Source organism: Corapipo altera, unplaced genomic scaffold (genome assembly GCF_003945725.1).
Source record: "Corapipo altera isolate COAL_440 unplaced genomic scaffold, ASM394572v1 75, whole genome shotgun sequence".
NCBI lineage: Eukaryota > Metazoa > Chordata > Aves > Passeriformes > Pipridae > Corapipo > Corapipo altera.
This window is the reverse complement of record NW_020884887.1, coordinates 7572397-7589151: the sequence shown is the minus strand read 5'-3', so window position 1 is coordinate 7589151 and position 16755 is coordinate 7572397. Positions and strand designations below refer to the sequence as shown.

Below are 16755 nucleotides of genomic sequence, written 5' to 3'. Positions count from 1 at the left end.
GCGGGGGAGGGAGGAGGAGGGAGGCGGCGGAGCGGCGGCGGCGGGGCCTGGCCGGGCCGGGTCGGCGCGTCTCCCCATCGCCCCGCTCCGGGGGCAGGCGCCGAGCCGCCCGCGGCACCCGCAGGTGAGCGGCGGCCCCGTGTCAGCACTCGGCAGGGCGAGCGGCCCCGGTGACGAGCCGAGCCGGGGTGGCCGGGCCGCGGCCTTGGGGCCTGTAGCGCGGCGGTGGCGGAGCGGGGCCGGCGGAGCGGAGCGCGGCCCCCGGGCGCGGCTGCCATTTTGCGGTGCGGGCCGGGCTGACCCCATTGTGCTGTGCCCGCAGGTGGATGCCCGCCGCCCGGCATGGAGCAGGCCTGCGAAGTGAGCCGCCGCAGCTGCCTCGTCCCTTTCGGCACCTCGCTGGCGGCCGCCGAGCCCAAGGGCGGCCCCTTCGGCGAGGCCCGCGGCCCCGAGCCGCCCGCCATGCAGCTGGCGGCCGCCAAGCCCGGCTACGGCCAGGACCCGTCGTCCTGCTACATCCCGCTGCGCCGGCTGCAGGACTTGGCCTCCATGATCAACGCCGAGTACCTCGGCGGCGCTGCCGACGGCGCTGAGGCCCTGCCCGACCCCGGCTCGCCGCCCCCCCGCCTGCCCGCACCGCAGGACCCGGCTGCCGAGGCGCCCCGCGGGGCCCGGGCCTTCCCCCTGCTCCTGCGGGACGGCGGAGAGGAGGCGCCGCAGGAGGAGGAGGAGGAGGAGGGCGCCGAGACGCCGGAGGAGGAGGAGGAGGAGGAGGACGACGACGACGACGACGACTACGAGGAAGAGGAGGAGGAGGAGGACGACGACGACGAGGAGGAGGAGGCGGCAGAGCCCGGCTCGCGGAGCCGCGGCCGCCCCGCGCCGCAGCGGGGCTCCGACAGCCGCCTGCAGCCAGGAGAGCCGGTGCCGGACGGCGGCCCCGGGGAGAAGCCGGAGTCCTCGGCGGCCCTGCAGCTCGTAAGCACCGTCGGGGCGCGGGCGGGGGGGCCGCGGCCGCTGCCATTTTGCGGTGCGGCGAGGCCGGGCCGGCCGCGCTCCCTCCCTCGCCCCGGCACCCCGAGGGCAGGAGCCATCTTACCGAGCGAGGGGACCCTGCCGGGCTGTCACCGCGCTCGCCGCGCACCTGTGTCCCGGCGCGGCCGCCCGCGCTCCCCCCCCCGCTTTTTCTCCCGTCAGCAATAAGAAACATCATCTCCTCCGCCCGGGAACTCGCTGCGGAGTTCGGTGGAGTTTTTTGCCTTGTTACAGGGTTGGTTTTGAGTGCAGTGGAGATGAGGAGCAGAGCGTTCCTCTCTCCTGCCCGCTCCGGCTGTAACGCTGTCAGAGGCTCTTTGTCTGGCCCGGCTTGAGGTTCCCGAGCTGTGAGACCTTGGCGATGGCCGGGGAGAGGCCGTGTCATGGCCTGACAGACCTCACGGGCAACAAACGTTGCCTTCTATTCAGGCTGACTTTTTTTTCCTTTCCAATTTCTCTCTACACTCACAAATTCCTTTAGTTTTTTTAATAATATATTCAATAAGAAGCGAAACTGATCTAACTTCAAGAGTTCTGAAAGGAGGTAGATGCATTAAACTTCTTTTTTTTGTGTGTAATTTTCTTCTGAACCCAAGCATAAGGGATATTTCTCAGCGTGCTTTTTTTTTTTTTTATTTTCAGCTATGTATGCATATTCCCTGCAGGTTTTCAGAGGTTGTTTTTGCATATTTCCTAAAATATGTTTCTGCAAACTTAAGGTTCCTTGATGGAAGATACTCTGGGTTTTACATGTTGGTGCGAGGTTTGAAGATTACCTCATTTGACAGCAGTAATATCGAAACCATCTTGCTCTTTTTAATTTCAGTAGAGCCACAGATGCCGGAAAGATCCTGCTGTGGCGTGCAGCACTTGGGGATCAGGACTCTATTCCTTTGGGAACATCCGGCATTCCTGGTGTGTGCTCTGGGAGGTGGGGAAGCACTTGTCATAGAGTGCCCAGGAAAGTGGTGATTCCAAGAGGATGCTGCTGGCAGGTTCATTTGTTTGTGGTAGAGTTCTAGCTCGTGGACACTCTTGAGCGTTCCTTGGGAAGAATCCCGGAGTCTTGTGGTCTTTGGTGGTGAGAGGCTGCTGTGGGTCTGAGGTTTGTGCATATCCTCAGCTTTGTTTTGCAGAGCAGAGCAGGGATCTCTCGCAGACATGTGCTCGGTGATGCGGTTGTGGGAGGGTCTCACTTTGTAAACAGAAGCTCGCAGAGGTACTTTCACAACGCTTGCTTCAGCTATCGGTGGCCACAGAACTGCAGCTAGTACGGTGACAGAACTGTCTTAGTGATGGAGCCTGTTATTTGAATATGCAAGGAGGGTTGACTTTTCAGTAAAACTGCCTTCCTGCTGTAGTTAGCCTTGCTGGATTGTTCTGGTGACTTAAAAGCATAACTGCATTCAGAAAAAAAAAACTCTGCAAAGAAGAAAAGCATTTTTTAGGCAACCCAGGGTCCTTCTTTTCTCACGTTTTGCATTTTGTCTTTAGTAAGTGCTTGTTAATCAGAGTGATCCTTCATTTTAGTCCCACTGCCTGTGGAATGGGAAGAGATAGAGATTTTCCTCTATGCCAAGTTACCAGTGAGACAGTTAAAATCTTTTAATTGTTGAACATGACATAGTAACTAGAAATAACCAGGCTTGCTCCTCAGGTCGTGTATTCATGTAGGCATTTAATTCCTGTCTCATTTGTGTTTGGTTAACTGGAATCAACCTTTTTTTGAGAGCCTGCTAAAACTTGAAACAAAAACCCACCCCAAAACAACTACCACAAATGCCTGGGAGTTCTGCACAGCTGTTTTTAGGCTTGTCATAGCTAGGCTAGTCTTTCAGGTATCACCTTTGTTCTGCCTGATGATGGGGCTCCTCCACCTTAGTGAGACCATCTCAGAGCTTTCATTTTTGAAGCTCGTGATTTTGAGTGTGCCGCTGCTGCTCAAACTTCCTGTTTTGCCGAGAGGGAAGAAGTGTGTGTGTGTATCTCCAGTCTCTCTGTCTGCCCCTTGCAAGATTTGAATTTTTCACTAGATCTTCCTTTGAAAAGGCTGATTTCCGAAATATCAAGAGTGCTTCCAGCACAAGGACCAGAATTTGGTTTAGTCTTTAGTGGGATGCAAAGTAATGCCTCTGGGCAGGAGGGGTGGTGGCAGGTATTGTTTTGCATGAGGATTTGTTGATAGCCCTGGCAGTCTCCTGCTCCCAAACTGCCCCAAACAGGACAGAGGTTGCTCATGTGCCATTCAGTTGTAAAGAGGGATGTGCATATTCTGAAGCAAAGCTATTTTAAGTGTCAAGTTAATCTTCCTTTAAGTATGTCTGAAGTTCCCAGCAGCTCCTGACAGATGTTGTATTGTGGAGAAGGAAATGTTCTTGGGTCTTGTTTTTTTTCCGGAGGTGGTGAAGCAGTGATGGCTGGCAGCTGCTGGTTTGCTGCCTTGTGCTCATGTTGGGTTAGGAACATTTAAATTTAAATGGGTGGTTGTTCTTGAATATCTCTGTTCTTTCCCATCTTGATATGAGCTTGTCTGTAGAGCTCTCCTGCCCTTTGCGAGTTGCAGAGATCCTGAGCTGTGTAATGTCTAGTTGGAAGGAGAAGTGGGCCCGGACTCCAGTGCTGGGGAAGATGGGTGCAGCCACAGAAGGTCTGAGTGCCATAGGTCTTGCTTGAACTCGGATGCTGAGGAATTGGAGCAGGTGGACTTGTTTTTGGCAGAACTCTTGTGCTGAAATTTTGCTCCTTTAATGTAATTTTTGATGCCTTATTACCTCACTTTCACTTTACTGGCTTGTTGGGTTTTAGTTGCTACCCACAAAGTATGTTCAAGTCATTTGATTTGCGGTGTTGAGAGCTCAGAAGCAGAGAGTTCTTGGATTAGGGCACATCTGTGCCCCTCCTGATGGGTGTTATGCAAATTTTGCATTCATGAGCTGTTTTTTTCCACGAGGACTCTGATGGTTTCAGGCTGCAGAATGTGCAGAGCTCGCATGAGGTTCAATATTGCTTTTCATTCTCTTTGTGTTGTTTCCTTGTAGGAGTGTGATGTTTGGGTGATGGCAGTGAGGACGGTGAGGTACAGGGAAATCCAGAGTCAGATCTTTCATCCCTAAGGATGGCTGCTTCCAGTAGCTGGGTGTAAGGAATGAGTGGGACATGTGTGTAGGGCTCCTGGAATGTTTTTCCTTTACCAGAATCACACCATTTGCAGAATGTTAAAAGTATTGAAGGCCAGCAGAGTCCTCTCTTTAAACCTAGAATTAATCCATAATGAAGTTCTGTTCTAATCTGCAGCTGTGGGAGAGTACTCTCGTTGAAAGTGTTTGACTGTGTGAGAGTTCCTCTGGTTCTTGGTTTATTAACTGACGTGTCTGGTGCCATTTCTCTCTCTGCTAAAAATAAAATGAAGGAACCAACACCACGTGATCCTCCCTACTCCTGTAAACATTTCTGAAAGAATCTCCTACTACAGACTGTTGATTTGAGGTGTAGCTAACTACTGGTAACACTATATCCCTGAGATACAATAGGCATAGCAGTGGTTTGTTTGAGCAGGGAACTAAATTTCCTTGGTCAGCTGACATATTCCTGGTGGGGAGATGAATTCCGTTTGGCCATTTGTGCTTCCTGCAGGCATCGTCTCCTGCTATGTGCACCTGGAGAGAACGGGCTCTGTGTTCTACAGTGCCTGTGCCTCTGGTCTTGCACACATCACCCTTTGCCACTAAGATTTCCACTGTTTAGTAGATGGTATTATTTTGCAGAAAAGAGCACGTAGCTGGATCTTGCCTGGCTGTGCAGCCTGATGGCACTCACTGAGGGGCATTCTTGTCTCAGATATCTCCAAACTTACCCATAAAGGACTTCAGCTGTGGTGGGTATCCAGAAGAATGGATATCTCCACAGTGGGAGGCCCTGTCCTGGGCTGTGTTACTGCTTGACTGTAAATTTTTGAGGTCTTTAATGACTTTGCAGCACCATCACATTGTGAAAGCAGCATCACCTCTTGATGGTGGTGGAGGTGTGAGTGGGTGGGTGTTAGGAGCTGTCACAGCAGGACCCGCGGTGTGTGAGGGTGTGAGAGCAGCTTGCTCTGAGTGACAGCAGGGTTTTGAACAGTCTGCAGGATCCAGAGCTCTCCCGCACAGCAGGTTGGATCCTGGAAGCATTTTTTGTAGCATTTGGCTGTGATTGCTTTTACCCTGTTGTTTCATTGTATTTGTTCTCTAATCTCATATTACTGATTAGGTGCAAAATATCTGTTTGTGTGTGTATTTCTCTAGAAAATATGGATATTTGGGCTACCTGGAGTGCGGTGTGAAATTTCAGTGATCAATGCCTTCGCGCTTCATGTTCTGCCGCTGAACATGTCTGTGTGCAAATAGCAAAACCAGAGGTATTTTCTTGCAGATTGGACGGTTTTGAAAGTGAAGTTGTGCTGAACGTAATGGCAGAAACCTCTATGTAATTTCTGCTTTCTGTATTTAAAACTTATTTTTAAAAACTTGAGCAAGAGAGACTTTGTTCAAGCAGTGTCCTGGTTAATGCACTGTCTGCAGTCATAAATACTTCAGGTCTCTGCTGAAGATTGTTGCCAGAGGAGTGTAGACTTCATTCATCTATTCAGCAGTGTGGCTTGATACAGCTCTATACAGTGTAGCATATGAGTTCATCACCTGCTACTGTTACAGGCAAAAAATGGCAATAGTAGTAACAAAATGGGCTTTTACAGGTGTTTTTTAGACTAGATGCTGCCTCTCAGGTTCCGCTGCCTCTGCTGTCTCTGTGTTTACATGCTGGGGATTTTTTTTTTAGAAAAGTGTATCTCCCACAACTTCATTTTTTTTTCCTAACAAATATTAGGTTGCTGAGGGTACAGTGATTCTAGTTTTGCTTTACAGCTGCTTCTGAGGCCTTGCTAAAATCAGTGGTAGTGGCTCATTTTGATGCTGTAGCAGTAACCTTTGACTTCAAAGCAGCATATTCTGCATGTAGTCTTGGATTTGTTGATTGCCTCTTACAGTGGAGCAGCTTCTCATTGCACCTCATTGCATTACCTTCCCAGAAGTGGGGTTAACTGTGTGATGTACAACAATTAAGTCTTTCTTTAATTTCCCTGTGTTAACTGAACAAATCTGGAGCTTACTCAAGAGACATGAACTCTGGATGTGATTAACAAGCTACTTGAGCCCCAAGAAGAAAAGTGGTGTTTTTTAAGTTATAATTGAGACAGTATTTCTTTAAAAGGCATTCACAATCAAAAATCAGTGTTATGTGTGCTGATTAACTTTCAGTTTAGTTGCTTAGAATATGCATCTGTTTTTCCTCCTTGTGACTGGCAGCTTCTTGTATATAGTAATTTTGTCTTTCAGTTATTTGCTCTGATGTTTAGAAAGGCAGAGGGAATAGAAACACCTGAAGGAAGAAATCCTAGCAGGCTGAGGCTTGTCCTGGGAGCTAAAAAAACAACAAAATTCACGTGAATGCCACTTCTAATACCAGAAAAACTATGACCTGTGTTTTGTTCTGTCTGTATGGAGCTATCTGTGCTGTGCAATGCAGTCTTCACTCAGTAAAATGGGAGTTAAATCCTTTATAGTAGCTAAGGCATTGCCAGGATTTCCAAGTTAATGGGTGGAAAAGGTCTGTAAGAGAGTCTGTTTTGAATTAGAGCAGCAGTTTTCAACCTTTATTGATTTTCAGACCCTTAAACTCTTCCCAGGTACAGACTCTTGTCTAGTGAATTTTACTTATCAGTAATAGCCTTGCTTGCATATAATTTCATGGCATCAGAGTTGTTTTCCCGTGGCAGAGTTTGCAGACTGCTGAGGTACAGAACACCTTGCAACAGTGTCTCACGGGCATGAATTTTGTGTGGATTCCAAGGTAATGCTGCATTTGTGCTGGAGCAGGGGGGTGTGTCCCCTGCCTGACTGCTGTCCCATGTACAGGAATGCTTGAAAAGTGTTGCAATTTGCTGAAATAGTTACTGGAAGTTCAAATGTTACTTTCACTTGGGTGGGTTGTTACTGTTTTAACATCCAGCTGGTGTTGGAAGCTGTGTGGTCTGGAGACATCGAAGTCCTGATGCAGGCGGTGAGGGACTTTCTGGTGCCCTGGGACAGGGCCGTCACTGGTCACCAGCATTGCTGTGCCACTGCTCTTGGTAGGGCTGCCAAGAGCTACTCATGGTTTGGGGCCTCTGCGGGCAGGGGCGGGGGCAGGTGGCGTGTCCAGTGCTTTTTAGGTTTAGAGGTGCTCAAGGATAGTCCTCACAGCTATGCTTGGGGATTAGAGGGGTTTCCTTGCTGAGCTGGCAGTGTTTGCCAGTGGGACAGGAGTGGGGTCGTAGCAGAAGTGTTACTGAGGACAGCTGCAGGGCATAGGTGTTCGGGCCCCCTCAGGAGTGTGTCCCATTCCTCCCAGCAGTAGTTGCAGCAAGGGAGCAGAATGGTAGCACGAGTAAGTTTGGCATTGCTGCAGAGCTGTGCAGAGCTGTGGTGCTGTGCAGAGACAGGCTGGGAGTTGAAGAGTTTGGAGTCCCAGTGGTTCAGTCCTGGGTAGGAGCACAGGTGTTGCTTTGGCTGATCTGAGCAGGTGCTACTGACCCCAGTGCCCAGGAGAGGGGAAGATGCTGCTGTGTACTGGAGCAGAGGCTGATGCCCCTGGCAGGAGGCAGTTGAAGTTCTCTGTTCTTGTTAAATTGGAAATCTGGTTCCAGTGTGGTTGCTCACAGTAGCTTTGCAGCGGTGATTAAATGTGTGACAGAGATAAAGATGGCCTTGCTGTGCATCCATCTCTCATGTGTCCAAAAGCATTGATGAAGCCAGGAGGAATTTCAGCAGTGTGCTTTGCCTCTATGGAAGGATGGAAGAGCACTCGTTGAAGTGGACCTGTTGACTTTCTGTGGTTATCATTAAGATTACATCAAGATTTATCTCACACAGGTTTTTGGAAAAATGGCAAAAAGAAGTTGGGAGAAAAGTCACCTTGTGTATCATTCCTTTCCCTCACAAGGGTAGGCTGGCCCTGGCTGATCACCTTCACCCCTGTCTCTAGCACAGCTCAAGCAGAAGGGTTGGACCAAGTTGTCCCACCTCGTTGCCTGGACTGGCTGTAGCCTCGGTAGTGACAGAGCTGCACAATCCACAGGTGCTTTTCAGACAGCTGGCAGCATCTGCCTGCTACTTTTTTGGAGCTGAGGTGCTACCAGGACTCTGGGTGAGGCAGCAAGGCTGCAGGTGGAAGGGGCACCACATGCCTGGCATTGGGGAAGGGAGCAGTTCAGGGGCGCTGTTGGTGACTGAATCACAGGGAAGGGTTGGCACGTCTCCAGTTGTGGAGATTTCCTCCTGTGCCTCTCCATCCTTCCCTGTTCCTTGGGGGTGAAACACTGGGTTAGGTAGGGTTGCCAAGTAAAGTTTTCTGTGAGTTCTCAATAGGGAGCTTTTCCTGTGGGTTACATGTGGTATTGAACAGCTGTGAGTGCTGCTGGAGGTGGCACATCCCACTGCTGGGCTTTTCAGGAAAAAAAAATTTATAGTAAAATATACGTATAGTAATATCATAAAATAGCAGTGTAACTTGTTTCAATTTTGAGACGTTCATCAGAACTAATGCAGTGGGGACTCCTCTTGCATTTTCAGGCATGCAGAATTTGACTTTTATATGTGACACACCAGAAATGTTGAGTTGGGTAGAGCAATCTAAGTGTTGCACCCTGGCCAAAGGTGGTGCCCTTTGGTTTGGTATCTTTTAGGAAAAAGTGAACAGCAAATTTCCTGCACAGTAGTATCTCAGCACACTGGAAACTTCCAGTTTCTTTTTTAGCTCCTACAGGGCCTCCGGTTCTCGAGTGTGCAGCAAGGCTCTCACCCTCAGCCCTGCTGGAAGCTTCCACGTTCCTCTTGTTTTGGAGGAGTGTGTTCATGACTTTCCCGCCCACTGTTGGTGGAAAGATAGATCCCTGCTGTTGCCTAACAGAGAAGGGTGAGGAGCAGGCTGGTTATCACCCTTTTAATAGTTCCTCCCCTTGCCCTGATGTTACTTTGTTGTTTGGTTTTCCCAAGCACCTGTTCAGACTTCCTACTGTTCTGGCTAATGTGGTGACTGCCCACAGATTTCTAAGTAACAGCAGCAAAACAAGTCAGATTCCTCTTGATTCTGGTTGGCTGTCCTCTCGCAGCATGCTCACAATGTTCAGGAAGCTGGGTTCACCACAGAAAGGTTTGGAAGCCTCTCTGAAGCATAAGTTTGTAGTACCTGATGCCTGAAACATGAACCTTCCTCAGGTCGTGGCTCTGAGTGTGGTTATCAAGAAATAAATAAGCAAGAGATAAGTTTATTGCTCTGCTAGTGTTCAAAAATTCTGATTTCATTTTTAGTAGGGATTCAGTAAAAGCAGTTGAGGTTTTAAGTGCAAATTAAAATTGAATTTTGTATGAATGGAATTTTTATTTATTTTGGAAAAATGGTTCAGTTGGGCAGGGGGACTTGGACTTGCATGCTGAATGCCACCTTGTTCTGAGGAGGTTGTTATGGTTTTGTGTAAGTGACATCTTTGCATTTGGACCAACAAAGTTGGATTTTCCTTCCCCTGTGAGTAAATAAAAACTTCTGCAAAAGGTGAAATTTGCAAGCCCTCCTTAAATGTTTGTTGTTTTTAAAGAAGCTGGTGGAACTAAAAAAAAAAAACAACAACAACCAAACCAAAACAAGCAACAAGCTAGGTAATGTCATTGAATTCAACCCAAATTCCCAAATTTTAGCTGTTGAGGTTCTAATACAATATTCACTCTTTGTGCATGTTGTTCTCTAGTCTTGCTTCACTGTGGTTACAGCTTGAGCTGTACAGGATAGAGTTTACATATATAAATTAAAATAGCCAAGTTGCATTTTGCATAGTATGAATCTGTTTTTCATTTTGTGGATTTAGAAATTTCATTTCTGAAAAATGAATGCTGTGTTTATCAGATATTCTGCTTGCAAACAGTTTGTTTGATAACATATAGAGAAGCACAGAAGTAAGGCTGAAAAAGGGACAGATCTGATGACCTGGTTTCAGTTTGAGGGTTTTTTGCTAGTTCTCTGACATAAAAAGATATTTGTGGGCATTTGTTTGTGAGAGTTTGCGAAGTTCTTGTGATGCCAACAGTTCCTCTCTTGCTGAAGCAACTAGGTCTGATTAAAGGAGGTAGATTTAAAGAGAATGTGGTTTACCATTTAAAATGTGTGCAGATAAGTAAGGAGAAGAGTCTGTCCTCTGCTTCAGGCTCCTGACAGTGGTTTTTAATCATCTGTGTCTTTGTGTGTCTGAATTTCTCTGCACCAGGGATCTGGGTGAGATCGTATCTCTTCTCTCCCACTTCCTCCTTCTGCCTCCCTCAAACCTTGCTGTTAGGTGCATTTCTGGTTGTTAGGATGCTGAAGTGCCAAAGGTTTCTATTGCAGTGCTCTTCCATCCAATCCATAAGGAAAACTATCTCGTTTAAGTGAAACAGGGTTGCTCAGTTATTTTGGTGACTGAGACATGATGTTCTCTTATCAGTGCATTCTTTATTTAAAATTCATGTGTGGATAACTCCTGACATTGATAGAAATGCTTCAGGATGTAGGAATTACCCTAACTAGTGCAGTGTGCTCTCTTGGTTTTAACCTTTCAGGGTAGTTCATATGTACATATGAGCCCTGGAAAACTTTAGTACCCTGGAAAAAGGTAGTAAAAACTGGCCAAAGACAACAAATACCCACAAGCACTGTTGATAACAGAAGTTTGGCCTGCATCATAATGTTTGCTGGTTTTTTTGTTTGTGAATATTTAATTAGTGAGTATTTAACACTTCTGAATGATAATGGTCCCAGATAAGAGGTAGTGTACTTTCTCAGGCATGAGTGTAGGTCAGATGCTTGTTTGCTTTTTACTGCCGTGCTGAAGCTGAAGGAAGACTGGAGTAGTTGGGGCAAAGAACGGGTCCCCAGCAGCACAGGCTGTCTGGGAATTTCCAACAGGCTTCTCCAACTGCTCTGTTTGACTTGAAGCTTGACAGAAAGTACCGGTGTGATTATTAATCTGGTTTCGGCAGATACGCTGTGTAGGTGTTGTGGTTTGTTTGGGTGGGGTTTTTGGCCATATGGACTCCAGCTGGGCTTACCCCTTTGTCTGTGCAGGGATTGATTCCTGGCAATGAGGAGGTTTGAAGAAAGCACTGGAAGTTTATGGGGAAGAGTTGTTGCTGCCTTCTGCCCCTGGCACTGATGATTGGGCTGGCTCATGTGGGGGGTGTGACTTACCCGGCAGTTCCCAGTGTGGTGAGATCTGCTCAGGAGATATCCCGTGCTCCTGCTGCAGGGCCCTGGGCAGGTATATGCTGCACACTCACACTCTGAGGAAAAAGCCATTAGTGTCATTGTTTATGCTGTATTGGTTAATTATCCTTTGGATGTGGCTGCCTCCTTTTATTTTCTTCCCCGGCTTTGATTCTGTCCAGTTTGTTCCTGAAACAGGCTTGGCAGGATCTTCCTCCCTTATTCTCAGGGGTCAGTGGCTTCCTTCTTACTTTTCTCTGTCCTTGTACACAATCTTTTTTGCAGCCTTTCTCCAAAAGCGTGTTCTGTCCTTTGCTTCATTGAATAATGTCTTGTTTATAATTAAGTCAGGAATAAACTGTAATAGGGCTTTCTTGGCCAGTATTTCCATGATGGCTTTCCAAAGCAAGTCTGAGTTCAAAGTGTGCAGATCTGTGGTGGCTACAGATCAGTGCTGGACAGATGGCTCTTTGGGTATATGAAGTTGAAAATATCTGTAACAGTAGATATATCTCTGCCCCTTAGTGTGCAGTTTGGTCTTGCTGTGGCTCTACCAAGATGGTCACATCCCTGGTCACGCTGTTGGGGCACATAAAGTGTCTGCAGCTGTGCCTCCAGCAGTGCCAGAGGGGCTGGTGCTGCTCTGATTGTTATTCAGAAATGTCCAGTGCTGCAGGAAAGGTGCAGCCTGTGGCTGTCAGCCTTGTGTGTGTGTTTGTGGGCTTTCTGCTTTGTGCCACTTCTTCCAGCAAGATTAATGGATTGAACAGCAGCTTCCAATGACAGAACCAAGAGTGGTTACTGGATAAAGGTTATTTTGTCTACTTTTTAATGATGTAGTTATTTTGAATGTTAGGAATATTGGTGACAGACAGTTGAGGACTGGCAGTATTATGTACCATAAAAAAATCTCTTCAAAATGTAAGCTTTCTTTCCTTGATAAGTTTCATTATTTGCTGTATGATGAGAATTTCAAGAGGGTGAAGGTACTTGGCTTTCTGATAGAAAGCCTCCTGGTGAAGCTGAGTACCAATGTTTGGTATTTCACTCAGTGATTTGCACACCGTGTTTGGCACAGTACAAATTAAAGAGGTGACTTTGCAGGTAGTGTTTGTGTCATACTGTTGCTGAACCTCTGCTTGTGACCCCTTCCACAGTGATCCTTTGAGTCTTGCATTGGTGAAGAGGGTACAGTCTTGTTTTGTCCAAAAATAGCACAAAGTGATCTGAAATGCTGTGTATTGTCTAGAGTTTAGGCTGTATCTGAACAGCACATTAATACCAGGCAGTTGATAACAGAGTAGACAGTACTGACTCCCTTTAGAACACCTAACAATACTAAACTGTGATGTTACTCATCTATAGAGGAAGGCCCTGCCCTTCCCTTCCTCACTAACCAAGTGTCTTACCTGCTTTGGATTTCTTCATTGTATCTCCACTGGAGTTACCTACCTGATGTGCAGTGGCTCACAAGTTTTCTTGTTATTTAAACACTTGAACATTTCCTGTGGAAATATACGGGCATCTCTGTCAGGTTGGTGGTATTTAGGGAGAGTAGAGAGGAAAATCATGCAAAGACAGTGACCTGCTACAGTGCATCCTGTCATGAGGCTCTTCCTTGGAGTCATGGTGCTTCCTAATCTGCCTCTGCAATCCCTGTGGGGCCTTTGTGGTGGGTGATGATGAGTTCAACACCTGACTGCTAATTCCAGGGCAGGCAGAGAGCAAACCCCAGAGGAATGAGAATAGCTTCTGACTTCTTGGAAAGAGAGATTTAGGCATTGTCTGAATAGTTTCTTGAAAGCCACCTTTTCATCTGGGCACCAGTGTGGGGTGTTGGAGGGTGACAAAGAGTTGATTTAAATGCAGACTTGCCTTGGGGCAGGGGTTGTGGGTGTCCCTCAGGTGGATCAGTGTGAATGGCTCTGGCAAATCTCCAGCATGGTGGTTTTACTGCTCCGTCTGGCTGACTGTGCTCAGGTTACAGTTGTCATTAAGATGCATATCCATTGTATGTGTATGCACAACAACAGAGATAATCAATTTGGATATATATGTGCCCCTTAAAGCCCAGGATGGAAATCTGTGTAAAGAATTTGAGGTGAAAGTCACATTTACAGAAAGAACACAAGGTGGAAATGGACCAAAATAAGAGGGGTTTTGCATCTGAAAGTACATCTGCATTTAAAAAGCAGCAGTCAAGGCAGCATCTCAGGTGCTCATGGATGTGGACACTGCAGCAAGGCACTGGCAGAGGAGGGGGCTGTAGCCCCTGCCCAGTGCTGTTTTACCTTCCAGTTCCTGATCTGCACAGCTGTAAGTTATTGTGTGGCTTTTGATGAGTGAGAAGAATTTCAACAGTGTAGTCTGTAACATCATTACCTGCTTTTTTTTTCATATGACAGGATTTATCCTTTTGTATTTTCTTTAACCACATGAAGAAAACCCATAAAACTCAACCTGAAGCAGACTATACCTTTTATTAGAGAGGTCTGCTGTGGTTTTGTTGCTGAGATGTCGAACTGGGAATGGCAAGAGATGTGCCTCAAGCAGGGTGGTGAGCAGGACAGAAGTGAAGCGAGAAGGTGTGTGTTTGTAGTGTGACAGCTTTAATGAGGAGCATATTGCTTGTGCTTATTGGCAGGAGAAATACCTCCAGCACTTCTTGGAGCTCTTAAATGCTGAACCCACCTGGAATGTGTTGGTGGGTGCTGCTAAACAGGCAGGATGCACCACAGCTGGGCATAGGGACTCCTGATTCCTGTGAAAACCCACTGTGCCTTGGCTTGGCTCAGTCACAACACACCAAACCTCTCCTTGGCAGAGGTTTTTGCTGGTGGTGCACATCCAACCAGAGAGCAAACGGCACAGGATCTGCTCTCTGCTCTTGGGCAGTGATACAGAAATGGCATTAAGCAGCCTTCAGGTTTGTGTATTGAAAGATTTTGGCGTTCTCGTGGTCGCTGCACAGCCCTGGGAAGCTGAGCAGGTTTGGGTGACTCTCTACAGAGTTCATACTTGTGAGTGGATTTTGGAGACAGGCAAGGTCAGTGTGTCCATCTGTCTCCTAGAGGGGAGTGGCTGCTGTTGTGCTCTCTTTCTGCTCTGTACATCCCAACCTCCCCCCCGCCTCCCCAGTTGATAAAACCTTACTTTGCTGTTCTCATCACCTTTCAGTCAGAAAAATTTTGCTGTCTCTTCTACTTTTTCTGGACGTTTCAACCTTTGAAATGAACAAATTGTTGTGAGTGAAGTAATGAGGGTTAATAGTGACTCCAAATATTTACGTGCTCAAATGTGGTTTGAGTACAGTCATTTACAAGAGGTCACCTTCCTTACAAAAATATAATAAAAGCCTGCGCAAATCCTCTTATTGTTTTGTTTTTTTCAGAAGGATGCTGAGAACCATTGTGTTCTTTGAAGGGGTAGGAGCCACTAAGTAAAAATAAGGACTTGCTTTTTAATGTAAATGTCTCTGCTGTCTGATGCAATCTGCACACAGGGGGGAGGCAAATCTCTTCAAAAGCATCTGAAGCTTTAGTGATTTCTTGTGTTCTGTTTTTTTCCTGAAGATCCAAGCCCAGAAGAAACCTATTCCAGTGAAGTATGAAGTTGGAGATCTTGTTTGGGCCAAGTTCAACAGACGCCCATGGTGGCCATGCACAATTTGTCATGACCCAGTGCTGGACTGTCACTCAAAAATGAAAGGTACTGTATCTACTCAGACCGCAAAGCGGAGGTGTTGTGTGTGGCAGGGTGCTGCAGTTTTTAATTAATTTTAAAAGTACTTCTGGCCCTTGAAAGGTGTGAAGAAATAGACCCTACTGTGGAAGACCCAGATCCATAAAGCAGTCCTAAATCAGGGAGATGGCAGGAGGAAGAGGGGGCTGGGGCTGGTGGAAGTGACACAGGTAACTGTTGGACATGTAGGCTTTTCTTCACAGAGTATAGGAGGGACGAGTAGCTGGGCTGAGCTCAGGGTGGTACAGAAGAAAGAGCAGCCTCTCAGAAAAGAAATGCAGAGAAAAAGGAGGTGGATCAGAGAGGTGCAACAGGTGAGGAAGCAGAGCTGGGAAGACTGGAGTGTGTGAGGACACAGAGAGTTGGCCAGTCTTGGAGAACGGGAGGCTGCAGAGGGTGAGAAGCAGAGTGTAGGGTAGCAGCTGAATGCCTGAAGGTGTGATGGGAATGTGTGCAAGGAAGTGAAATTTTTTGGGTCTTGTTTGGCATGAGAAAGCAAGGGGCTGTTTATGGAGAAATACTGGAAAACCCTGGAGATGGAGCCATATATATGAAAGTTTAGGGCATAGTGTGAGTCAGCTGAGTGTGATGAGGAGACATGGAGGAAATATGGCAGAGCTGTATGTGCTTGAACACAGGCGAGAGCCAGGAACGAAGAGAGTCTTACAGGCTCAAGGCAAAGGTATGTGAGTGATAGAGAGAACAGAAGGGAAGTGATTAATCATTTGCTTTTAGGATCATACCAGCTGCCATGGGGAGACTACCACAAACAGAAAGGCTTAGTTGTTCCTGGTTTCCCCTTCTGATTCTTTTTGTTCTGTGGACAACTGGAAACCCTTTGAACTGTTGTCATCTGCCACTGACAGCTCTAGACCTGTGAGGTTGCCACTCACTGATGTATTTCTCTCCAGGATATGTGGCCCTTGCCAGCGTTAAGGACAAGTGCTGGGCAGAAGTGGACTTTTTTTGAGTGGCCGTCAGCTCAGAGTCTGCTGCTGTTTGTCTAGAGACACAAAGTAGCTTTTCCTACATGGTACTCACATCACATCATCCCCAAACCTGGTTGCTGTAGTCTTCTTACTTGCTATTTCTCCACCTTCCCCTTCATCCTTTGGGAGACATGCATCCTGATTCTAGAGAATATCGAATGTGCTGTTTTAAATAGTCTCTTTCCAGCTCTCAGATTTCTGTTGAAGATGTTTCCAGAAGATTTGCTGACATATATTCTCCCCCACATCCCTCCTCATGACAGGATTTAATGTATATAGCTGTCCAGTATTCCCCTCTCAGCCTCTGTATGAGGATTTCTAATAAAGGAATCCTGCAGGGAGAAAACATGATATTAACAAATTCCTTCAAGGCCTGATCTCCAGCCTCATGGTGGACTCTCCTATCATTGTTTTATCTGTGTTCAAACCAATGGAGCTCTGGGGAAAATTGCATTTTCCAGTTGTGGCTGTATGTGGTCTACTGGTCTCCTCTTCTCAATGCCAAGGTGGCAGAGCGGGTGGATCTGAACTCTGGTGCCTTTGGGCAGGTAGAGCTGCTGGGCTCTGTGTGCACTGTAAGAAGCAGAACCCTCCTGCCTTGGCTCTCTGTTGCCAAGGGAACAAGCCCTTCAAAACAAGGCAGGTCGCTTCAAACTCATCACTTGTGCAGAAACCTCTTCTCTTG

The 16755-nt window shown here is 47.2% G+C and overlaps 2 protein-coding genes across 3 annotated transcripts in view; both read left to right on the top strand.

Moving 5' to 3' along the window:
• Positions 1–286: 286 nt before the first annotated feature.
• Positions 287–795, top strand: LOC113947179 (histone-lysine N-methyltransferase, H3 lysine-36 and H4 lysine-20 specific-like; the record flags this gene model as incomplete). Its single annotated transcript, XM_027643501.1, has 1 exon — positions 287–795. A coding segment is annotated over exon 1 (453 nt), but the record flags the coding sequence as incomplete, so codon positions are not given.
• Positions 796–865: 70 nt separating this feature from the next.
• The window catches only part of NSD1 (nuclear receptor binding SET domain protein 1), a 57307-nt gene continuing 41417 nt past the window's right edge, over positions 866–16755 (top strand). For both annotated transcript variants that reach the window (XM_027643650.1, XM_027643651.1), the window contains exons 1-2: positions 866–978; positions 14913–15048. The gene's annotated coding sequence lies outside the window, so the exon portion shown is untranslated. The remainder of the gene's footprint in view (positions 979–14912; positions 15049–16755) is intronic.